At 41.1% G+C, this 25,274-nt stretch overlaps 1 protein-coding gene across 2 annotated transcripts in view; it reads left to right on the top strand.

The window, feature by feature from the left end:
- SLIT2 (slit guidance ligand 2) overlaps positions 1 to 24,433 on the top strand; it is a 388,499-nt gene extending 364,066 nt beyond the window's left edge. For both annotated transcript variants that reach the window (XM_062212660.1, XM_062212659.1), the window contains 7 exons: positions 1,598 to 1,735; positions 1,842 to 2,082; positions 3,210 to 3,340; positions 16,939 to 17,093; positions 21,679 to 21,967; positions 22,161 to 22,372; positions 23,536 to 24,433. In XM_062212660.1, the coding sequence (XP_062068644.1) occupies positions 1,598 to 1,735; positions 1,842 to 2,082; positions 3,210 to 3,340; positions 16,939 to 17,093; positions 21,679 to 21,967; positions 22,161 to 22,372; positions 23,536 to 23,777 (1,408 nt within the window). In that variant the 3' untranslated portion in view covers positions 23,778 to 24,433. The remainder of the gene's footprint in view (positions 1 to 1,597; positions 1,736 to 1,841; positions 2,083 to 3,209; positions 3,341 to 16,938; positions 17,094 to 21,678; positions 21,968 to 22,160; positions 22,373 to 23,535) is intronic.
- Positions 24,434 to 25,274: the final 841 nt, after the last annotated feature.

Raw genomic sequence — 25,274 nt, 5'->3', positions numbered from 1 at the left:
AAGTGAAGCCAGACGCAGAAATACAAATATTGCATTATCTCACTTATATGTGGAATTTTTAAAAATTAAACTCACAAAAACAGAGTAAAATGATTACCAAAGATTGGGAATGGGTTAAGTTGGGAAGATGTTGGTCAAAGGGCACAGGTATAAGATGAATAGTTCTGGGGACCTAAGGCACGGGATGGTAACCAGTTGATAATGCTTGTATATTCTTAAGTATCCTGGAAAAATAATAGTGATATATTAAAAGAATATAAAACAGAATCTTAAGGATGAAACCAAGACACAAGCTTGATTCTATGTAACTGCATATACCAACTGTATGGAGCTAAGCCATAAGCTTCCTGGTGTATGTTTGATTGTTTTAAGTCATTGCATCCTCTATTAAACCCAGAACAAAAACACTCAAACAGCCCAATGTGCAGACTTAATAAATCACAACAGGAGAGTGTCAGGGTAAGGGTGCAGGGCATAGAGAAGCTTCCACAAGCCTCCTGCTACTCCATGGCCATACCCATAAAGGTTCCGTGGTCCCTGTGGGTCCACACGCATCATCATGTGAACACTGCTACAAGTGCCATACTGTTTCCCCCAGGCAGAGATAAAGTCAAGTCCTGGGTCCTCAATGTCTTCATGATAGATTCCAATGGCTAGCATTAAAGATGGGTTTTACAGGGAGCCCTGGGGATATAATAATCCAATAGCATAGTACAGTGGTTAGAATCCAGGCTCCCTTGTTGGGTTCAGTGCACTTGGGCAAGGTAGTTCACTGTTATGCCCCCTCGGTTTTGTTACCTGTAGAGTGGGTATAATGTTGTCACCAATGCCACAGGGCTGGAGAGAGGGTTCAGTGAATCCTTGTATGCCATGTGGTTATAACAGGACCTGGCACAAAGAATGCCAGCTGTGTTATTACTCCTGAGTCTTCACCATCATTGCAGCTGGGGCTCCTTCAGCCTTCACACCAGTAGACTGAACAGGCTGAATGCTGTCCATGGGATTGACCCCAGGAATTTTGTATCAGTTTCCTACTTTTACTCCACTAAAGTTGGTATCATTGTACCCTAATGTTCATCTGGATTCATTGTGAATTAGGGTATCTTTACTTAAAAATAGATTTTGTCCCTATGCATCTATTCTCCACTGGAAAATAAACAAATGTTAGTGATTTTTTAAAATATGCTCTGTATTCTGAGCAGCCATTACGACATAGTACTTTTATCATTTTAACAGTCAAATGAATTAGGCAGACCTAGAAATAAAGGCAATTAGGCAAATAAGGTGAGAAGGAAGGAAAGGTGAGGGCTGGGGGAGAAGGAGGACCTGCTGTAGTGATTCTGTTCTGACTTGGACTGTGGATTCCAACTATGGTCAAAGAGAGGAAGTCACCACTCTGCTGCTAGGTCACCATGAGGAATGCAGCATACGTTGTAGGCCCGCACTGTTTTCTAGGTATCCATGAACTTGGGGACTCAATGAGCACATTCTGTAAGTTTTCTGAAGATACAGTCTTTTTGTTCTGGAGAGGATGCAGGTGTCTTTAGTGAATTTGGCTCAGTTTGGTTTGAAACCATTTGCCTGCTTGTCCAAACAGGTGTGACTGCACTCCAGGATACATAGGCGAGCACTGTGACATTGACTTTGATGACTGCCAGGACAACAAGTGTAAAAACGGCGCCCACTGCACGGATGCAGTGAATGGTTACACATGCACCTGCCCTGATGGTTACAGGTAAAAGCAGAAATACACATTTATCTTTAGAAGTAGGTGTGCCAGAACTCCCCTCAGCTTGATGATTGAGTAAATCTGATTTATTCGTTTTCTGTTTATTCTTTAGTGGCTTGTTCTGTGAGTTTTCTCCACCCATGGTCCTCCCTCGTACCAGCCCCTGTGATAATTTTGATTGTCAGAATGGAGCACAGTGCATCATCAGGATAAATGAGCCCATATGTCAATGTTTGCCTGGTTACCAGGGAGAGAAATGTGAAAAATTGGTCAGTGTGAATTTTGTGAACAAAGAGTCTTATCTTCAGATCCCTTCAGCCAAGGTGCGGCCTCAGACAAACATCACACTCCAGGTGAGATGCCCCTCTCTAACAAGAGCCGATGTGAATAAACACCCACAGTAGCTTGTGGATGATAGTATTCCTTAAGTAGACAGAGACTCATGACACGGTGACAGAACACGTTCCTTGTATAAAAGCCTCGGTAATTCTTCTCTTTGACACTTGTAATTTCAAGATGAAATGGAAACCAGGTATTTTTACTCACTACTTGATCCTATGAAAAAACATACAGCAGCAAAATATGTTCCTTCATTTTATGCTCTGGTAAAGGCATTTGGTTCCTGTATTTTTATGGCTCTGCAGTGCAGCTCTGCAAGGGGGAAGCTGTCCTTAAAACAGGAGCCAAGGAGCATGCAGTTGAGGCAAAATACTCAATGCAGCCAGCACCGGTTAACTCTCCACCCAACACCTGGAAGAGAGGACCAGAAGTTAACCAGCTTAAATTGGAAGTCTTTCCACCAAGTCATGGTGTACCTTTGAGGAAGTCATTCAGTCTCCCAAAGAAGAGATTTGACTCAATGAGGGGTAGTGAATTTAGGGCATGTGGGACAAATTGGGGCTATATGCTTATTTTACCTGGGAAACAAAATCCGAGTGTGTGAGTATTTTGAATCCAAATGACCACAGCCAGTTTCCTGTAGGCTTGAGCCCTTCTTACTTGGTTTATTCTGACACCCAAATGAGAGGCAAGGGCTCTTTTGAAGTCATGGGTAGAGGAATCCTGAGAGGCAGGCAGGCTGGCAGGATTGCTTTAAAAATCTGGCTCCCACGTCTGGCATTTGGCCAAGCAGTTAGGATGCCTGTGTCCCAAATCAAAGTATCTGATTCCGGGTTCTCTCCCTGGTATGGGAGTGACAAAAGCAGGTAAGTGATAATTTCCAGCAAAGAAAGTTCTGAGCACATCCAACATATTCACTTAAGTATTTGTTAGTAGTCCTGTAGTTTCTTTGTGAATTTATGTAATTTAGGAACGAGTTTCCTTTTGAGTTGTACTTTCAGCAAGTGTTGTTTTCTCATAGCAACAAGGAGAAAATAAACCATAGTAAAAGCTCTCCACTTCTCTTGAAATCTGTTTCTTTTTGATGAAACATGATTGTTTGCCTGTACCTCCCAGTAATGCCAAGATTTCTTCCCACTAGATAGCCACAGATGAAGACAGTGGCATCCTCCTGTACAAAGGTGACAAAGACCATATCGCCGTTGAACTGTACCGGGGTCGTGTCCGTGCCAGCTACGACACTGGCTCTCACCCGGCTTCTGCCATTTACAGGTGAAGATCTCTCACTTACTGGTAAAGGTGAAAAAAGATTGTTTAATGAAGAACTGCTTCTCCTCTGTCATTTTTCTAATGGGGAGGGGAGGGAAGGGAGGGAATCATTTGACTTTATCAAGTGTTGTGGTCCATTTATGTGCTGCTATAACAGAGTGTCTGAGCCTGGGTAATTTATAAGGAACAGAAATCTATGTGTTATATGTTTAGAGGCTGTGAAGTTCAAGGTCAAGGGGCCTGCATCTTGTGCTCACCTTCTTGCTGCATCATATAAGTCAAAGCAGAAGGGAAAGAGAGCACACGTGGCAAGGGGTGGGGAGGTAGCCGAGCTCATCCTTTCATAGGGAACCTGTGCCTGCAGCAACTAGCCCACTCCCATAGTCACGATACCGACCCATTCCTGAGGAAGTCACCTAAGTTTCCAACTGTGAACTTGGTGGAAACATTCAAGCCATAGCAGCCCACTTCATGATACCATTTGTGACAACACCAGTTCTCTGTCATCCTACAGACAAGTTACATAGCTAATTTTTTCATATGCAGAGGTAACTCCAACCCTGAGGAGATGGGGCCAGGTACCCAGTATTTCCAGACAGTGAGCTTAAATTTCCAGATAGTGAGCTTAAAGCAAATCTTTGTTGACACAGAACTGCATCTATTCAGTTCTCCTCGGTGCTGCCAGTAGAAATGGGGGCCCAGGTTTTGTCAGACTCCTTGTTTTTCAAGGATAGAAGAAACATGATTTCTAGGTTTTTCATTTTTATTATTTTAAGTTTTGTGAATTTTTTATTTTTTTAAGGAATTTAAGGAAGTTTTTCTCTCCTTTATGCATGCTTTAATGCCATCTAAGTAGACAAACCACATCTGTGGGCCAAACACAAGTATCATTGGTAACAAGTGAGTGGGACATAGCATAAAGTAGAGATTGCAGTGGCCTCAATCATGGTGGCTTTATTCTTGTGTATATAAATGTACTTCAAAGGGTCTTCACATCTTATCTGCTCCCTCTTGATAGTTCTGGGAAAGTAGATGCCGATTGTAGCCATGAATAGAACTCAGTATTCCTTCTGATGGTGAAGATTAAGAGCAGAGAAAAAACATAATTACTGGTTTCCAAGTGAAACACAATAGGTATTTTCCCACCAAATGGTTAAGAATTAGTGCCAACAGTTTAGATATTACTAGGCCTTTAATCATACAGCCTCTAAGTGTTTCACAGCCCATAAAATGATTTTATAAATTCGTGGTTCATTTTTTAAGAATTTTTTAATGTGTTTTACTTTATGCAATGAAACATTATAGAGTTCTCAAAACCATAGTAAAATTCTGGGGTTGACTTATTAAACCTAGTGTTCATATAAAATGTTTGTAGATAAGTAGTCGAAAACCAAGTTATATCCAAGTGATTACTAACTCTAAAGAGCTTTTTTTGACTTTATGTTCACTACTGATTTTGTCTAACCAACAATGGAGTGTACCCTGTGACATTTACAAAAACTATATCATGTTGCAGAGTAGTCATTGAGAACCTCAAGTGCGTGTTTCTGCTGGAAGATCATCTAGAGGTATAAGGTGTGAAGTCTAGGGGAAGCAACTATGATACAAATCATCTCTGTTTATTTTCATTTATTTGGAAGATAGAGACAGGCAGGCAGGCAGGCAGACAGAGATGTGCTGGTTCACTCTCTAAATACCCACGACATCCAGGGCAGGGCCAGGTCAGAGCCAGGAGCCTGGGTCTCCTGCCAGGTCTCCTACATGAGTGGCACTTAAAGCGTCACCTGCTGCTTCCCAGGCTTCACATTCACAGGTAGCTGAATCTGAAGCTGAGGAGCTGAAATTCAAACTGGACATTTCAGCATGGGATGTGGGACTCGCAGGCAGGTGCTTAACCACTGTGCCAACTGACCACCCAGGAAAAAAGCTTTAAGTCTTGCCTTTTAATTCATGGCACACCAGTCAAGAAAAGGTGTTACATTACCTTTCAGTAAAAAGAAACCTCTCCCAAGAATTCAGAACGACATGTATAGTATATCTGTCTTTTTATGTAAGTTGTATAACAGTAAGAAAATTCATAAGAAAGGAGAAAAAGAAAAACAAAGAAAATCAGGGAACTCTATGTGTGATATTGGAAGATTTCCAAGACATGCTTTTCATTAAAAAAAAAAAAAAAAGCATGGCAAACAAGGCAAACTGTGTCAAAGAAAAATAACAAATAAATGTATTAATATTTTCATGTCTTTGCATAAAGGTAAAGTGGGCATAGCGAGAAAAGAAAGCAGTATAAACAAGCCTTTTGTGTGAATGCCATTTTATGTCACTTTGATTTTTGTACCATTTAAATGTCATTACCACTCAGAAATAAAATTGAAATAATAGGAAAGAGCAGGTGCGCTTAGGATAGTCGACTTGATGCCAGCCCAGCTCTGCTATCCATTAACCATGTGTATTAAGCAAGTCACATCAGCTCTCTGGACCTTTTCTGCTAAATGAAAATAACAAATAATAATGCCATGTTTGCAGGTTTGTAGTAAGAATTTTATGAATTTTAAATTTAAAAATATACTTTTAAGATAACATATGCTTAACTTATAGTGAAAGGCTCATGATTATCTTTACTAAATAAAGAATTTAACAAATAAAGAGACCATAGTCCAGCAGGAAAATATTCCAGGGCTATAAACTAGACTCGAATGAAAATAATTTTATGCTTTTGCTACATACAGAAGATTTAGAAAAATGCATGGGAACTAGTAAACAGTGATAGTAACTCTCATCACAAACTCAGAATGTCCAACTCTGAATTCATTTAATTTGTTTCTTGCAAACCTGTTCCCTTTGCATTCTCATTTCAATGAAAGACATCACCAGTTACTGAGGCATCACAAGTGTACTGGATTTATTCTTTTTTTTAAGCTTTTGAAATACGGAGAAAGGGAGAGGTAGAGAGAGAGACAGAGACAGAGAGAGAGAGTGAGAGAGAGAACATTGCATCTGCTGGTTCATTCCCCAAATGGCCACAACAGCCAGAGCTGGGCCAGGCCAAAGCCAGGAGTCAGGAACTTCATCCAGGTCTCCCACATGGGTGCAGGGGCCCAAGCACTTGGGGCATCTGCTGCTTTCCCAAACAGGGAGCTGGATCAGAAGTGGAGCAACAGGACTTAAAATGACACCCATATGAGATGCTGGTGCTGCAGGCGGTGGCTTAAACCAATGTGCCACAGCGCCAGCCCCACTGGATTTCTTCTTAATCTTGTTCCTTCTTTCACCTTCATTTGCAGTTTGCCCCAAGTCTTAACTCTCTATGTAAAATCCAGAAACCTCCAAAGCCTCTTACCTAATGACCACTTTGTTTAGTTCAATCAATTTTTAGATCTTGATTATAACATTGGTAAAAGTACATAACACTGGTATTTTAAAAATGTTTTACTTATTCTTATTTTAGAGAATTTATTCATTGTACCTCCCTGTAATTGCCACAATTTTATGCTGTAACATTTACTTTGCTGAAACATTGCTTTCTAAATTATGCATTACTGAATAGGCTATTGGAGCATTATACATAGGAATAATTTTGTGTGTTGGGTACATCTTTTCAGCTGTCTGATTAATTTTCAACATTTGGGGAAATGAATTTATTTTTTGTAAGTCAAATCTGTTAAAATTAAGGAAAAGTAATGCATTAGGCTATTGTTTCTATAAAATAGTTTTAGTTTAAAATTTTCAATTTAGATGCCAATTATTTTTTAAACAATTCTATATGAAGACAGTTATTTCATGCAATTGTATCTAGGCTGATCATCTGTGGCCCATCAAAGTGACTTTCTTTTAACCTAGAGAAGGAGAAACATTTTTTTCTTATGTATTTGAGAGGCAATTGCACCTACACACACAGAGAGAGAAAGAATGACAATGATAGAGAGAGACAGAGGGAGCAAGAAAAAGGCCTCCCAACTGCTTGCTTACTCCTAAATGTCCACACCAACTTCAATTATCACCTGCTCTTTACCAGGGTCTACATTAGCGGGAAGCTAGAATCAGGAGTCAGAACAGGAGTAAACCCCAGGTACTCCAAAATGGGATGCTGGCATCATAACCAACTTCTTAACCATTAGACCATAGGCTTTTTCTGAGAAACTTTTTAAGTTGTTAAAGTGTATGTATGTATATATATATAATCTTTAGATCCAAACTAATGACCAAAGCAATGTTTTTCCATGAAAACATAGTCAACTACTGTTTAAAATTTAGGATAGTAGTTAACCTAGCCTTAACTATGCTTAGGAAAACCTAAGATATAGTAATTATTCCTCTAATTCTGGAAGTAAAGCAGCATGCATATTTTCTGACACAAGATCCTGGTTTCTTGTGGACATGCATACTGTTGGAACCAGGCATGCAAGCAGAGGTATAGAGTGGTTGGAATATATATAGTATGCATTGCACTTGAAAGGCATGTGCAAACACGGCTTGCTGGATGCCACCACTGGTTTCCAACTCCATAGGTCTCCAGTGGGCCTGAAAGTATTTCTGTTTCTAACGACTTCCTAGGTGATGCCGTGCTCCAGTGGCTACACTTGGTAAACCATGTGTGTAATATATTTAAGCTGTGCTTCGAAAGCAGATGGTGAGCATTGCTTCCCACATCCAAGGTCCCCAACATCATGCTTGCTGTCAGCATTGAAATAGACCATGCTGGAAGGATTTCCACTACAGAAACCAAGATATATTACAAATATAGACTCTTTTTAGTTCATTTTTTTTTCAGAGTTGATTATTACACATTTGCCAACTCCTGGTTGACCAAAGGGCTATAACAAGTAGCAACACAGATAAAATGAATGGTCAATCAAATGAATGAGTGTAGGATATGGGACACATGTCTCATTTTACAGGTTTAGACAATAGTGAAGAAGAAGTCACTAATACTGCCATGGATATATGGATGGATGATGGACAGATGGAAGGAAGGAGGGAGGGAAAGAGGTTTGTAAGGAAGGAGGGAAATCTAAACTTGACACTGGCATCAGCAGTAGGCACTCAGAGAGGGATGCAGTAATACTTTTTTATTCTCAGATAGACTAATAATTTGCTGTCCTTCAAAGTGACTTTCTTTTAATCTAGATAAAAGGAGCTATTTTTTAAAAAGCTGCTAATGAAAATATGTGTTCTTTCTTTAAATTCAAATTAATGTCATTTTTTAAACCAGGCAGCTACTGTTTTAAGATTAGAGAATCCAAGGGTTCATCTTAGCCATATGCAAGAATATACCTAAATCAGTTTCCATATTTGGGGAACCAGTGAACTTCAGGAGAATTTGTGCTGCCTACTGCTGGTTTGGTGTGGTGCCTGGCCTCTGAATTGCAGAGCCCACATTTCATTAGAAAGAACAAAGGAGCTCAGCAAAGAGTCTCTGTCTCCCTGAGGGCAGACAGGAAACAGAATCTATATGGTCTTCTAGTTTCCAAAGGAAACCTGCAGCCATGCTTGTTATGCCATACAGGAAGACACCACTATTTCCTAGCTCAAAAACTTGGATTAAGTTACAACACCTCTTTTGGCATTTGCACTTCCTCTTCTTAACAGCCAGAAGGTTTTTTAATGTGTGGCTGTGAGGATTGGAAGTAATGCATGCAAAACATCTGCCTTCATGCTTCGCACAGGACAGGCTTACTGATAATCAATAAGTAATTGGTACTGTTGGTGACTGATGATTCTTTTTCTCATCTGCCCAGATACTAATGAGTAAGTACCCAAAGAAGAACTTGATGGCCTCACATTTGTCTGCATTTCCAATGTAGAGAACCCTTTCTATATATTTCAGTGCACAATATTTACTCTGCTTTAAAAGTACTGATTAAAATATCTTTACTTAGTATATACTAAATTGATCTTCTGTATATAAAGAAACTGAAAATGAATCTTGATGGGAAAAGGATGGAAAAGGGAGTGGGAGATGGGATGGTTGTGGGTGGGAGGGTGGTTATGAGGGGAAAAAGCCGCTATAGTCCAAAAGTTGTACTTTGGAAATTTATATTTAATAAATAAAAGTCAAAACATAAAAAAAGAAAAAATGACATTACCATAAAGAGAACAGATTTCATGAATGTCATAGGCGTATTTCTAAAACTAAAAATAAACAAAAACAAAACAGCCATGATCTTTACATGTCTATACATATTAAAAAATCACATTACTTGCTGAACTTTTGTACAACATTCTTTTGAAAAACCTAGGCAAATAATATCCATAAACATATATTTGATCTCACTTGGCTTCCCATTCCTCAGTTTAAAGAGATAGACTGGGGAATTTCTTATTAACATCTCCGCTTCACAGATGAAACATCTTCAGCCCAGGAATATCAATGTGAGATGAATATCTGGGTTTGCTTTGTTTCTCATCTCTATCCTATTCCACCACATGCTAGATACTTTCATCTTAAAGCAAAAAGCGAGAGTTTATATATGCAATAATGAACTGTTTACTGAATTTCTGGTAGGCCTTGAGATTTATGATTGAGATAGAAATATAAAAGTGTCATCATTAATGTGTCCTGCAGAATGAAGACAGAAAATCAGAGACATTTTAGTTCTTCTTTTGTTATAAGCCTCAGGTTGTAAAGCTCTTTTTTATAGCAAACCATAGGCATAGAATAATTAGTTTGTTTTTACACATCCATTTAGTCTAGAAATGCAAGAAAACAAAATCTCAGGTAATAGATGAGTGTAATAAAATAAAATTACATAGTAATGGTAATAAATGCAATTTATGTTCCCAGTGGAAATGTTTAAAGTGAAGTGGCTCACTTGCTACTTTGGTGAGTCATCAAATATATAGTTCCCTAGGGAGTGGTGAAAGTGTTTATCACTACTTATCAGGACCTAAAAGGATGTTATGCATTGTAAGAGGTTTTGGAGAAGGTGACTGCCATAGACTGAAATATAGACGACAGCTCAGTCAGCCTCACCATGCAACAACTGGAGAGTTGGTCAGCATTTTATTTTAAAGTATGTGTATACAGCATTTTATTTTAAAGTATGTGTATAGATATGCCCAAGTTTATCTCATGCAGTAGAAGACAGCAAGGAGCACGAATGTAGATGATTTTTTTTTATTTTTTAAAGATTTATTTTTATTTATTTCAAAGATTTACAGAGAGAGGTAGAGACAGAGAGAAAGATGTTCCATCCGCTGGTTCACTCCCCAGATGGCCACAATGGCCAGAGCTGTGCTGATTCAAAGCCAGGAGCCAGGAGCTTCTTCCAGGTCTCCCACGTGGGTACAGAGGTCCAAGGGCTTGGGCCATCTTCTACTGCTTTCCCAAGCCATAGCAGAGAGCTGGATCAGAAGAGGAGGAGCCAGGACTAGAACTGGCGTCCATATGGGATGTTGGCGTTTCAGGCCAGGGCTTTAACCCGCTGTGCCACAGTGCCAGCCCCCAATGTAGACTATTTTAACTCTTATATATTCTCTTCACTCCTCATACACAGAATATCATCCTAAAAAGCAAAGAATCTAAGCCTTACCTGTTAAAAGGCCAAAGTGAGGCTTCACTTAGTTCCAGGGAGATAAATATACATGGAATTCATCTCAATGTTGTTAAGTTCTAGAATGGTCAGATGAGATATTTAAAACTTTTAGAAGGGGAGAAAAATGTGATCAGTCTGAATCTCTCACCATTGGAAAAAATAAACTCCAGAGCACATTTGCAAATCCACATACTTCACAAGTATTCATGTAACCCTCAGATTCTCATTATAATACCTTTTTTTTTACAATTCAATGATTTTTTCACAAATGTATTAAGTTTTTTGGCTATCATATAAGGTTGATTGTTAAATAACTTTATTCCTGGGCTTTTTGAGAGAAATACACATATCGCAGGCATGCTAGTATATATCATTTATACACATATATTTATATATAATATATATTATATGTATTTATACATATGTCATTTATGTACTACTAGGTACTCTTCTGATTTTCAGTGAAAACATGGTACATAATGAATAAAAGAACATATACCTGAGTCAGACCACCTGGCTTCACATCTGCTTTCTCCACTATCTATCTATATCTATGTCACCTTGAATAAGTGCCCAAATCATTTTGAAGCTTAAAAACAGAACATATGTAAAAGTTCTTACAACAGTACCCTACCTGTAATGTGTACTAAACAATTATTTGCTCTTATCATCTGCATTTCTCTGATGAGGAAGAAAATAGTCTGGAGAAAAATTGCCTAAGATCTTCCTAACCCAACATCACATTCTGGTGAGGACTAGGAAAGGAGCGGGAGCACTCTCAGAACTGCCCGTCAGGATGCTGCCAGGGAAAATTAAAGTTATTTTTCACAAAATGAATCTTTTACGCTCCTGTCCTGAATATGCTTGAAGTCTTTTGCCCATAATTACACGTAGTGAGTGTTTCTCAGAGAAACAAACTCTGTATGTTATTCAGGATACATCACCTTTGTATTGCTTAACGTGTATTAAGCTTCTATCATGCACCATTTTATTGGATACATTAAAATACAGAAATAAATAAAACATAGCCCCTACATTAAAGTAACTCACAATCGGTGAGAGTTAGATATGAAATCTAAAAATAAAAAAAAGGAACAAAGAAAATAATAAATGAGCAGTAAGCAATCAAGTTGATTGATGGTAAAATTACCCACCTGTGCCCTCCTGCCTGCAATACTGTATTAGGATGTACAAAATCCTAAAGGTCTCAAGCCATTCAGTTCTGCATCAAACATCATTGACAAAGACATGCCTGAATGAGCAGTATGTGACCACGAATCCATTGCTCAGGACATGGAAGTCTTATCTTTGCAATTTTTAAGAATAAAAGGGGCTGTCCTCATTAATATTTATAATCAAATAAAGATCAATGTTCATAGAACATTCCATACAGAATCACTTAGAGAGGTGTGCATGGCCAACAGGGAAAAAAACAATTGGCTTCTATTCTGTCTCTATATACATTTATTTTAATGCTTTACTTTATTATTCTTTTAAAAATATTTTATTTATTTGAAAGGCAGAGTTAGGGAGAGAAAGAGAGAGGTCTTCCATCCACTGGTTCACTCCCCAAATGTCCACAACAGCTTTGAGTGGCCAGGGGTTGCTTCTGAGTCTCCCACAAGCGTACAGGGGCCCAAGCACTTGAGCCATCCTCTGCTGCTTTCCCAGGCACATGAGCAAGGAGCTGGATTGGAAGTGGAGCAGCTGGGACTCAAACTGGACACCATGATGCCAGCCCTTTACTGTTTTACTTTAAAGCTTTCACTAGTTTTAGCAAGATAGGCTCCACAGAAGTTATAATGTCTCTGCCAACCTTAAGCATTATCTTGTAATTTAATATTAAAAATAAAGCTGAATTAAATTTCTTCCTGAAGAAGATTCTGAAATAGTATTGGATTACCATTTAAGATTTATTTATGCATTTGAAAGGCAAAGTGACAGAGAGAAAAAAATGAAGAGATTTTCCATCCAATGGTTCAGTCCCCAAAAAGCTGTAAAACCCGAGGGCGGGTCAGGCTGAAGCCAGAGGTCATGAACTCCATCCAGGCCTCCCACACGAGTGGCAGAAACTCAAGTGCTTGAGCCATCTTCTGCTGCTTCCTTATCATATTAGCAGAGAGCTGTACTGGAAGCAGAGTAGCTAGGGCTTGAAACAGAGCTCATATATGTAAGCCTTGACTTAACCCACTGTGCCCCTAGATGACTTACATGATGATTTAACAAGCCTTCCCCCAAACCACTTTTTATGATGATAAATGTCATGGTAGGAGTAATAGTGATACTAACATCTAAGGTTTAACTTGACTATGCTATAGATTTTTAAAAACTCATTTCACATAGATCTCAAATTAACCATAGAAAAGAGAAATATTTATTAGCATTCACTAGATATTAAATTGGATTTTATGAGTAATTTAAGCAACTTTTCTAAGGTTCAACATTTAATAAACAGAACCAGAATTGAAATGCAAGTGTATCTGACTCCAAAATCTATATGCTTATCCACTAGTTGATATCACTACTGAGAATATCTCCTTAGAAGAGAGTTCTATTTAAGACCATAATACTGGTAAACGAGTTTATTTAAAAAGTAATTTCCTAGCCTTTTGTTTCCTCTACCAGTTTTAATGGTGTTAAATGTTTGGATAATTCAATGTGTAGAAGGTAAAACTGTTGAGGGGCCGGTGCTGTGGTACAGCAGGTTAAAGCCCTGGCCTGAAGCACTGGCATCCCATATGGGTGTAGGTTCTAGTCCTGGCTGCTCCTCTTCTGATCCAGCTCTCTGCTGTGGCCTGGGAAAGTCGTAGAAAAATGGCCCAAATCCTTGGGTCCTGCACCTGTGTGGGAGACCCAGAAGAAGCTCCTGGCTCCTGGCTTCGGATTCGTGTAACTCTGGCCATTGCGGCCATCTGAGGAGTGAACCAGCAGAACCAGTGAACCTCTCTCTGTAAATCTATCTTTCAAATGAATAAAATAAATCTTTTAAAAAATGAAAGTAGAATTGTTAATTGACACATCTAACTTTAATTTTTTGATACTTTTTATTTATGCTCATTTATTGAAAGACATAAAGATGGGGGCACAGACAAAGGAGATCTTACATCCATTGTTTCAGTCCACAAATGCCCACAACAACCAGAGCTGGCCCAGCAACCCAGATCTCAATCCAGGTCTCCCACATGGTTGATGGGGATCCAAATGCTTGACCATCACCTGTTGTCTCCCAGGGTGTGCATTAGCAGGAAGCTGGATAAGAAGTGGAGCAGAGACTGGAATGTGGCACTCTGATGGGGGATGCAACCATCCCAAGCAGTAACTTAACCTCTGCACCAAATGCTTGTACAAAACATTTGTTTGGTAAGAGTTGGTATCCAAGACAGGCTGTCAAAGATTCACAAACATGTGGATTCTTCTACCCACTTAAACCAAGTGAACTTCAGATATATATTTTTTTTAGTGGGAGGTAAAATAGCAAGGTTTATTAGGGAAGGGACATCCGTAAGGCAGATGGGCACCTCTCCAGACAGAGCCTGAGAGACTGGGGGCGGGGGGGAGTTCAGGGCAAGGAGCGAGGTTACATGTTTGAGTGGAGAGATTACACCTGACCAGGCCAGGCGGGCGACTCAGCAGAGAGGCAGAGGACTGAGCGCACAGTCCAGTTGAGGCTGGGGGTTTTTAAGGAGATGGGTCTTGTTTCCCCACCTCTGCTCCTCTTGGAACAAAGGGCTTTTTGGATGTAAATAGAAAAACTTCTCTCTTGAAGGTCTGACACAAAGGACTTTATGGATGCAAATGTTATCAGACAGGAGGAAGGGAGCAGGGTGTTTGAGATGCAGATACTGGGCTGCACCTGGGAGATTGTGGAAGATTGTCAGGCAGAAGGGGTGGGGACCTCCACCTGGCAGGTTATCAGGTAGAAGGGGTCAGGGCAGGGCAGCATGTGAATACACCATCAGGATGACCTTGAGATGCAGAGTATGCTGGACATAGATGTCTTCTCTTTAGGCCTGTTACACACACATAAGCTTATAACTGACTTCCTACCTAACATTCCCCCCTCAAGAGGTTATACCCAAAATTTTTCTTTGGGATTATGGATGGAGTTTCGTTTTTTGTAACTTCTTCAAAGCTGGCATGTGGGCATCGAGGGGGATTTGGGTATTTCCTCTTGCTATCTGTCTTATGGTGTGCAGCGAACTTCAGATATTTTCACATGACTTCAGAATCCTTCAAACTGTTTTCACATAAAAAAGTAACATTTTATTATCTGTCAGCAAGCAGTGGAATGCGATCAGACTAAAGTGACATGAACCATGCAAAAATGTTTTATTTTGTTTCATAAAATTCAGTAGTAAAACCAACAGGTCCAGGATTTTTCCTTAATGGAACGCTTTTGATTACTGCTTCAATATCATTGCTTGTTATGGGTCTGTTTAGGTTGTCTATATCTTCTTGAGTTAATCTTGTAGATTATATGAATCCAGTAATTTATTCATTTCTTCAAGGTTTTCCAGTTTATTAGTGAATAGTTCTTAATAGTAGTTTCCTATGAACCTGTAGAAAAAAAAACTGGAGGAACAGTGTAAAACTCTGCTCCCCAGACATGACTGTGGCTAGCCTCCTATATTTTATTCCATCTCTCCTCTAAGCATAGACGTCTTCACGGTAGCATCATGTGACAGGCAGACAATGTTCTGAGAAAAGCAGAGGAAGTAAGAACATAGAAGGTGAATTTTAAAAAGTTCTTGGAAATTGTAATTAAGGGCTGGTGCTATGACATAGTGTGTTAACATGCCACCTGCAGTGTCAGCATCTCATGCCGGTTCATGTCTTGGATGCTCCACTTCCAATCCAGTTCCCTGATGATGACTTGGGAAAGCAGAGAAAGATGGTCCAAGTACTTGGACCCCTGTACCCCTGTGGGAGAATTGGGTAAATCTCTTAGCTCCTGGCTTTCCCCTGGCACAGCCCTGGCCATTGTGGCTATTTGGGGGAGTGAATCAGCAGATGGAAGATCTCTCTCTCTCTCTCTCTCTCTGTGTGTGTGTGTGTGTGTGTTTTCTCTCTCTGTAGTTATGATTTTCAAATAAATAAATAAATCTTTAAAAAATAAAATGGAATTAAAAGCTGTATATGTGCAAAAATTTTATAATTCGTGCATAGTTTTTTTTTCATTATACTTTCCATGAGCTTTTTGAAGATCTCTCATATTAGCAATGAACAAATTTCAAAATATGAAAAGAGAGATGGTTGTTGTAGAACAGTATGTTAAACCACATCCCATATTACAATGCCAGTTCAAATCCCAAACATTCTGCTTCTGATCCAGCTTCCCACTAACTGTGCCCCAGAAGCAGTGGATAATGGCTCAAGTATTTTGAGTTCCTGCCACCCACATGGGAGACCAGATGGAGTTCCTGGCTCCTGGCTTTACCATGGCCTTGCCCTGACCGTTGCAGCCATTTAGGGGATAAACCAATAGATGGAAGATCTCTCTCCCTCTCTTCCTCTGTCTCTGTCACTCTGCCTTTCAAACTAATAAATAAATAATTTTTAAGTGGAAAGATCTTAGCAAGTTGATTCTTCATGTATTTGATTCTGAGTCCTAGTGTACAATGTTATTAGGGGATAAGCCAGCACTTCCTAACATCAGTGTCTGTGGTGTACATTTGGCACAGGTGCCGCATCCTTGTCTTTTTAATGTTATTTGGAGTATCAAACAATACCTAGTAAATGGAACTTTTGTGACATTTAAAAGCAATGGCATAAATTATCCTTTATAATTCCTGCTTTTTGAGACAGTGTGGCCCAGTAAAGATTAAATGTATTCATTTCCATATCTCCCAATGGGAGAACAATAGCCACTTCCTGAGAAGTTGAAATTGATTGTATTTCATTGAAAATATCTTTTTTTAAAATAAAAATCAACCACTGCTCTCTATCTTCCTTAACGTGAGACAGGAGTGTGTTTTCCCACAGCACACTTATTGAAGCTTCTATTCAAACTTCTTTCCATGAATAAAAATAAAACAGAAGGGTCAGCTACGTTGTTTTCTCTTGCAGTGTGGAGACGATCAATGATGGGAACTTCCACATTGTGGAGCTGCTTGCCCTGGATCAGAGTCTCTCCCTTTCTGTGGATGGCGGAAGCCCCAAAGTCATCACCAACTTGTCAAAGCAGTCCACTCTGAATTTTGACTCCCCCCTCTATGTAGGAGGTAAGCTCGCTTCCAAAATCAAAGGTCTCCAAACCCTCTGATCCTCATTGTAGAAGAATTCTGAGGTGATTGATACTTGGTATTAGAGCAACCAATCACCAAAAGATGACAGCAAGGAATGTATAGAAGGAGTTTGTAGATGGCTGTGAAGGCACCATGGCTGTGGGTATAACTAATGTCATTGGGGTGGAGAATTAACCAATATTGCTTTTGTATCAGTCAAATGCTTGGTATTTTGCATCTCATATCCTTCAATCATATAGTTTACATGGTCTTTAGAAAAAAAGTTGCCTAGAGGTCTAATCAGACAATGAAGAAAACAATGAAACAAGGTCAATGCAAACTGAGAAGTGGATGACCCCATCCTGCCTTCTTAAGGAGGCCAACACAATCTACTCAGTCAGATGACACCATACAGGCATTTCAGTTGCTAATTCATGTGCATGTAGAACAATCATCAATAAAATTCAATGAATGCATGAACATGTTAAATGTGCAAATTTTATTGTAGCAATAGGAAGTAGTTCTCTTTAGCTAGGACCTTAAAATAAAAGAGAGTTGGAAAGACAGGTTAGACTTGAAATGGCAGAATAAAGCCTCCAGGGGAAGGCAGATGAGGAACAGAGCCATGTTACAAAGTTCTCATGGGACCCGTAGGAGAGGGCCTCCAAATGAGAGAGCTGTGCCACAATGCCAGCCCCTGTGATTACCAAAATCATAACACATTGATAGAATTTGATTTTTTAGAAACAATTCAATGACTTTGGTTCAATTCTGTAAATATTTATTGATTACTTAAGGTATTATGGGAATTAACTTCACAGATACATGAAAGATACAAAGTTGAAAATGGAATGTCTCTTTTGCTCCCAAGGAAGTGAGAAATAAAGACCCATCTTCGGGTAACTATAATGCATTATAATTAGAGTATTGCACATTGATTCTATAGAGCCAGCTGACTGATCTAATTGCTTCATGGGAATGGCATTTTTGAGACTCAGTTAAAAAAAAAAAAAAACAAAGATTTTCATTTTTTTAAAATTATTTGAAAGAGTTACAGAAAGAGGTTAAGACAGAGAGAGAGAGAGAGAGAGAGAGAGGTCTTCCATCTGCTGGTTCACTCGCTAACTGGCCACAATGGCCAGTGCTGAGCGGATCTGAAGCTAGGGTCCAGGAGCTTCTTCCGGGTCTCCCACATGTGTACAGGGGTCCAAGGACTTGGGCCATCCTCCATTGCTCTCCCAGGTGCATTAGCAGGGAGCTGTATTGGAAGTGGAGCAGCTTAAGTTCAGATCTTTCTCACTGCAGTGACCCACATTGCCGATCTTTTCTTAACATAAATCTGAAAGGGAAACAATCTCAGTTTTGTGACTTTCTGCTGGCTATTGCTAGTTGTATTCTTAATTTGATTTGTATGCTTTTGATAGAAACCATTTTGTTAAATCTCCTAAAACCCCTTTAGAATGTAGTGCAAAAAAAGTTAATACAAAATGCAATGGTTTAGGTCAAAGCATTTGTCAAGAAGGGAAAAAGAAAGGTTTAAACTCTAAAAAGAAAAGTACTAATCCTCCTGAGGGTGGGAGGCGCGGAAGAATCCAGACAGCTCCCCTGCCCTCTCAGACCTGAAGGAAGCCATGTCTGTCCCATCCTCACTGCCAGAGAACACACTCGCCCTCATGCTCCCAGCTCAGAACATGATCTCAGGGGTGAGTAAGATTGCAAATGCAAAGAATGCTTATGGCTCTACCTTGAATGCTGTGTGGCAGAGGCTTGAGAAGCGGAGTTGGCAAAGGGAAGCAAGATAAACCAGGCTGCTCAAGGACAGCAACACTCTCGGGAGGGCTGCCTGCAGCTGATGCTGCTCTGCCCCAGCCCTCTGGCCAAGTGGACAAGCAGCTTATCCTACTCTCAGTTTACCAGCTACCCTTGATGCAGGCTTTACCTGTCACACAAACACCAATCTTGATGGTTTTCCATAAAACAGTCCAGTTAGAACAAGGACTGCCTATGGAGCAAAAGACAAGTAGGAAGACAAACACCTAGAGATCCATGCATGGATCACAAATGCCCTCCTAGTGCCACCATTGGAAAAAGGACCTCAACTTTGATACTTGGTTCCTTGATTGTAATGTTAAAACATGAAGAGCTTCTTCAGGCTAAAAAACATCTTCCAAGTGATCTGTTGGTTGACTAAACTACAGCTAAGGTCCCTGGCATAGAAGGAAGCCTATTATATATACATCTGCTTCTGACTATCAATTGGAACGTAGTTTCTAATCCAACATGAAAAAATGAATTCAGCATAGTTGTTGATTTTATGATACCCATTGAAAGTCAAGTACATGTAGGATATATGAATATTTTCATTTACAAATCACTATAATCAGTGCTAAACCTTCCATAATTGTTAGCTTTGGAACTAAAAGAAGCATATTTACCAATCATTTTTCCCTGCTGTGGAATTTTGCCAATCTGTATTGAGTCTTGACATGCACACTTATGGGCATTGTACCATCACAATGAAGTAATGAAGTACAAAAAATGGGTTTGGAAGACATTCTTTTTTTTTTTTTTTTTTTTGACAGGCAGAGTGGACAGTGAGAGACAGAGACAGAGAGAAAGGTCTTCCTTTGCCGTTGGTTCACCCTCCAATGGCCGCCGCAGTTGGCGCGCTGCAGCCGGCGCACCGTGCTGATCCGATGGCAGGAGCCAGGTGCTTCTCCTGGTCTCCCATGGGGTGCAGGGCCCAAGCACTTGGGCCATCCTCCACTGCACTCCCTGGCCACAGCAGAGAGCTGGCCTGGAAGAGGGGCAACCGGGACAGAATCCGGCGCCCCGACCGGGACTAGAACCCAGTGTGCCGGCGCCGCAAGGCAGAGGATTAGCCTAGTGAGCCGCGGCGCTGGCTCATTTTTACCTTCTGAATAAAGGACCATAAATCTCTGGATGTCAGATCCCATGTGTTTATAAAGGATGGATGTGATTAACTTAGGATGAATTACCCCCTAGCAAGGAATTTCCTGTCTATAGTCCTCTTCTGAAAATGGCCAGTTTCCTCCTGTTGACCCTGCTCTACGAAGCAAGTCTGTTTCCACGGCCAGGCAGACATAGACTAAAGGCCTGCAATCATGAAACATACAAGCTGTGACATTTACTTTAGTGCCCATCCAAGTGTGACCATGGACCATCTTTATCAGAATTATTGAACTGTATTTTGACATGGAACTTTCTGCACTGAGCTTTCCCTACAGGATCAGAATCTCAGAACTTGACAATGCACCTCTGGTGGTTCTTATGTGTGACCAACATGGAAGCAGCTGCTCTAGTCCACCTGCTATAGATGAGAAAACAGCCCCAGAGTGGGGAAATGCCTGGCCAAGTGCACACAGAACCAAATAGAAAGACTTGACTTCTATATAGTGAATACCCTGCAGCTCGACCTTGGTGCCTGCAAGGACTCAACTGGGAATCTTATGATTGGGAAAAGGGACAGTCACAAGACAAGGTGCTGTGGTCCTTGATCTTTATTACCACCAACTCGTCTGGAGAATCAGAGCCCAGATCTTGCCAACCTGGAACCTCTAGCAGTAGCTCAGAGTCCAGGCACAGCTCTGTCCAGGCACAGCTGGGTCCAGGCACAGCTGGGGCATGAGCAGCGTGCGAAGAGTCAGCTGCCCTGAATGCCTACAGCTCCCTCCCTACCCCACCGCGACCTGGACGGATGCCTCATGTAGGATGCTATCCAGGAGCTATTTTAGGGTCTGGCTTAGGCAATGGAAAGATTCCTCACTTTTGCCAAAATCAGGGTTACCAGATGATTTTCAGCAGTGGCACGTCTGTATACAAAGATAGCAAATACTCTGTGGAGGGATTTCTTCCATATTCTCGAATTCTTCAAATATGAAGGCCTCACTCTCAATTAGTGAGAGAAATATGAGGCCAATGAGGTGCTATCCTGATAAGAAGCAAGACAAAGTTTTTCAGATACTGACACCCAACTGAGCCAAGTTGCCCGTGGTAACCTGGATTAGCTGCTGACTTGGAACTTGGCAGGTTGCAGGGTAAATGGTGACTGTGAATCCAATCTCTCTCTCTCTGAAACTTGGTGGACTGAACTCTAACTCAAGGATTGAGGGCGTTCTCATCAGCCCAATACCATCCTGAGCATGCTGTGTGACACTGAGCACAGGGCCCCAGCTCTCTGGACCCTTGCTGCAGCATTACAAACTGTGTTGTGTGGAGCTCTAGGCTTCTGGCCTTGTGTCTGGAGGGGGCACTTAGAAAGCAGAAAGTACTGATCCCTCTTCCCAGTCTTACCTTTAAGTACAGGACTTCCGCTTCTAGGTTTTATGTATGTATGTGTCTGGGTAGAGTTTGGTTTGCAACTTAAGGATTGACCTCCAGTGACCAGGTTCTTTATTTGGCTTGTGCGTTAGAATTTCCTTTTCCAGAAAACTCCTCCACTCCCTAGCCTGCCCACATATCTGTCTGTCTAGGGTGAGGTCTACAGTGTTGGCATTTTTGGATGACAAGTGGCTAAGGGGCCTCCAAAGAGCCTGACCCTCCGTGTGGTGTCCCTCTGCAGGCATGCCCGGGAAGAATAATGTGGCATCACTACGTCAGGCCCCTGGACAGAATGGCACCAGCTTCCACGGCTGCATCCGGAACCTGTACATCAACAGTGAGCTGCAAGACTTCCGGAAGGTGCCCATGCAGACAGGCATCCTGCCTGGCTGTGAGCCATGCCACAAGAAGGTGTGTGCCCATGGCACGTGCAGGCCCGGCAGTCAGTCAGGCTTCTCCTGCGAGTGTGAGGAAGGATGGACGGGGCCCCTCTGTGACCAGCGGACCAATGACCCTTGTGTTGGAAATAAGTAAGTTGAGCTCTCTGGGTAGTTGAATTCACATGTTCCATGTTCAAAGCCAAGTCCAAGAAAGGAAAGAAGGAGAGAGGGAGGGAAAGAAGGCTGCCCCTTCGCACTGTGTCTCCTACTCATCCCAGCCTCCTCCATTCTTAATCTCCTTTGCCAAATGCATTTCCATTCCTGTGTTCCTCCTCCCCCACAGATGTGTGCACGGCACCTGCTTGCCCATCAATGCATTTTCCTACAGCTGTAAGTGCCTGGAGGGTCATGGAGGAGTCCTCTGTGATGAGGAGGAAGATTTGTTCAACCCCTGCCAGGCGATCAAGTGCAAGCACGGCAAGTGCAGGCTCTCTGGACTCGGGCAGCCCTACTGTGAGTGCAGCAGCGGCTACGTCGGCGACAGCTGTGATCGAGGTAAGCCAGCCCAGTGCCACCTCCCGCTCCTCGCAGAGCCGCATGTTGGCAAAGTGAGAAGGGGTGAGGGAAGCAAACCTGAGAGAGAAAGAGAGAGACAGAAGATAGCTACGTGGAGAGAGACGCAGAGACAGGGACAAAGAAGAGAGAGATGTGATCTGAAAAAACCCCAGGTCTTTGAATTACTTGCAGTGGCTGCTGTTGATTTATTTTCAAGGGTTATGAAGGCACCAGATGTGAAGTGTGCTAAACCTCCGCCGTGAGATTTTACACAGTCTTCAGTCATCTTCTCACAACTTGGTTTGCTGTGAAAATTCTCTTCTTTTACCTTACATAGAAGCACATTTACTCTACTCACCTCTTAGGTTTGCTTGTTGTTCTCTCTATGTATGTAACTAATTCGCCTTCGGGCATTGTGAAGATGGAGCTATATCTGCTCAGTCTCCGTACAAGCTCACCTTTGATCTTAGAACCCTCTGATTTATCACAACTCACTCTGCAGGTGAGGGGTGGAAGTAGCCTGACCTGTAGCCCACCTCCTCCCCCTTCCTTTGTCTGCATTATCACAACCTGCCTTGCCTCCAGCTGGCATGGATTTGATTTTGTGTATCAGAGGAGGAAACAAGAGGAACGTGCCCGTGGAAGCTTTTAGCAGATGTCTCTTTTTTGAACTACTTCATCCTAGGGTAATTTATGAAGTTAGTGGAATGTTACTTGTATTAAGTAACAGATTGGATAATATTAAACTCCAGGTCTAATAAATTAAATTGCATACTCTCTGAAACTGCTCCCTCTGGTAAACAAAACCAGCTGTTAGTAGTGTAAAAACAGAAGATGTGTATGGTTTTTTTTTCCCCTTTTTTGCAATAAAGGAAAGGATTTAGGAATCCAATTTTCTTGTCAGTGCAACAGCATTGTATTTATAGTCTGCATATATAGCATTCACTTTGCCGAAAATAAAAACCAAAAAAAAAAAAAAAAAGCATTTTTCAAAGAAGAAGCCATGCCACCAGGCAATAGTGTGTAATAGACACATAACACTAAAAATAGTTCTTGGGAAGGGGAAGCCTCGAGTGCCTGGTGAGTTAGGTGTGGAGCCACAGTCTCCCTGCGTGACTTTCGGTGATTGTCGTTCAACTGCTGGTGCTTCTTGTTCGTTCTAGAAATCTCCTGTCGAGGGGAGCGAGTAAGAGATTACTACCAGAAGCAGCAGGGCTATGCTGCCTGCCAGACAACCAAGAAAGTCTCCCGTTTGGAATGCAAAGGCGGGTGCGCTGGAGGCCAGTGCTGCGCACCACTGCGAAGCAAGCGGCGGAAATACTCTTTCGAATGCACAGATGGGTCCTCGTTTGTGGACGAGGTTGAGAAGGTGGTGAAATGCGGCTGCACGAGGTGTGCATCCTAAACGCATCCCCGGCAGCTCCCATCTTTGGGAAAGGTTGTACGCTTCTTGACCGTGTTGGACTCATTCATGCCTCATAGTGGAAATATTTGAAATATATTGTAAAATACAGAACGGACTTATTTTTATTATGAGAATAAAGATTTTTTTCTGCCTTTGGAAAAAACACTAAAAGACATGCTTGAACTGAAGCTTCTTCCCCGGTGCTGGAGAAGTGTGAAGAAAGCTATCGCCGGCGGCTTTAGAACAGTGGTGGGATGCATGGCCACCCGGACCCTGCTTGTCGCTCACGCAAGACTTGCAGAAGCACAGGCACAAGGCACAGGGCAGCGACTGTGCACTGATGCAAAATCGCCCAGAGCATCAAACACGTGTCCCCTGCTCTCATCAAGGCAGTTTCCCAAGCGCGGGTGTGTGCACGGTGATGTTGGGCAGAGGGATGGAACTCCAGAGTTCATAGATAGGGTGAAAGGATGAGAAATATTTTGTGCAAAATACAAACTGTTCTGAAGATCTAGTTTCCTTTCATGAAAGGAAATGGGAGTGGAGGGCTAGAATACAGTTTATTTTCTTTTCAAACGTCAGCATGTCTTCAGAAACAGCACACAAAAGTGTTTATCTACCATTTTCCAGTATTAATTTTTGTAATATAAATGATAAAGGAGATGATAAAGAACCAATAGATTATTGATAAATAAATTAGTAATAATATGAATTTTTTCTATGAGTTCTAAACAACCCTATACAGTATTCAGTTTCAATGAGGAATATTTATTGTATCAAAGTACATTGTACTTAACGTTTTAGGCCATTCTTTTTCTGTTTTTTGATGCTTTAATATATATTAATTTATAATTGTCCTGATATTTTTGTACATTTTTCAAACTGAAAAATCAGGATTTTGTTTGCTTTTTGGCAGAAGTACTAACATAGTGTGTTATCTGGGGGTAACTGTGTGTTGGTCTGTGTGTTTACCTTGACATCTGACCACTGGCATCACTGACCTACTCGCCTCATGCAGGACACCTGCAGAGAATAGGCCCATCTGAGAGGGGAGGAGGCAGATCTGCAGGTCAGGTAGTCATTGTACAGAAAGAAGTGGCCCTCCTGCAACAGGTCCTCATGGAAAAGAAGTGCTGTGTAGCAATCGGCACTAGAAAGTAGACCCTTGACAAATTAACATTCCCTAGACCTCTTATGCCCTTTTATTGGCGGGGTGGGGAAAACAAAAAGACTGTCATGTCCAGAAATGTATTTTTTTTCCAAACAATAAAATTCCTTTATTACCTTAATGTTCCCATGATAACATGTTTGCTGCTAAATTACAGTGTAGAACTGAATCATGATTTATAGTGAATTGTGCTCTTCCTTCATTAAAATCCCAGGGTGCCCCGTAAAGATACAGATGTTTCTTCCCAAAAATGTTTTTTTACAAAGAAAATTAGATGTACATGTATGATTTGGTGTGCTTTGTCTTTCTCCAGACTAATATCAGTTACA

Source organism: Lepus europaeus, chromosome 16 (genome assembly GCF_033115175.1).
Source record: "Lepus europaeus isolate LE1 chromosome 16, mLepTim1.pri, whole genome shotgun sequence".
Classification (NCBI taxonomy): Eukaryota; Metazoa; Chordata; class Mammalia; order Lagomorpha; family Leporidae; genus Lepus; species Lepus europaeus.
This window is presented reverse-complemented; position numbering and strand designations above follow the sequence as displayed.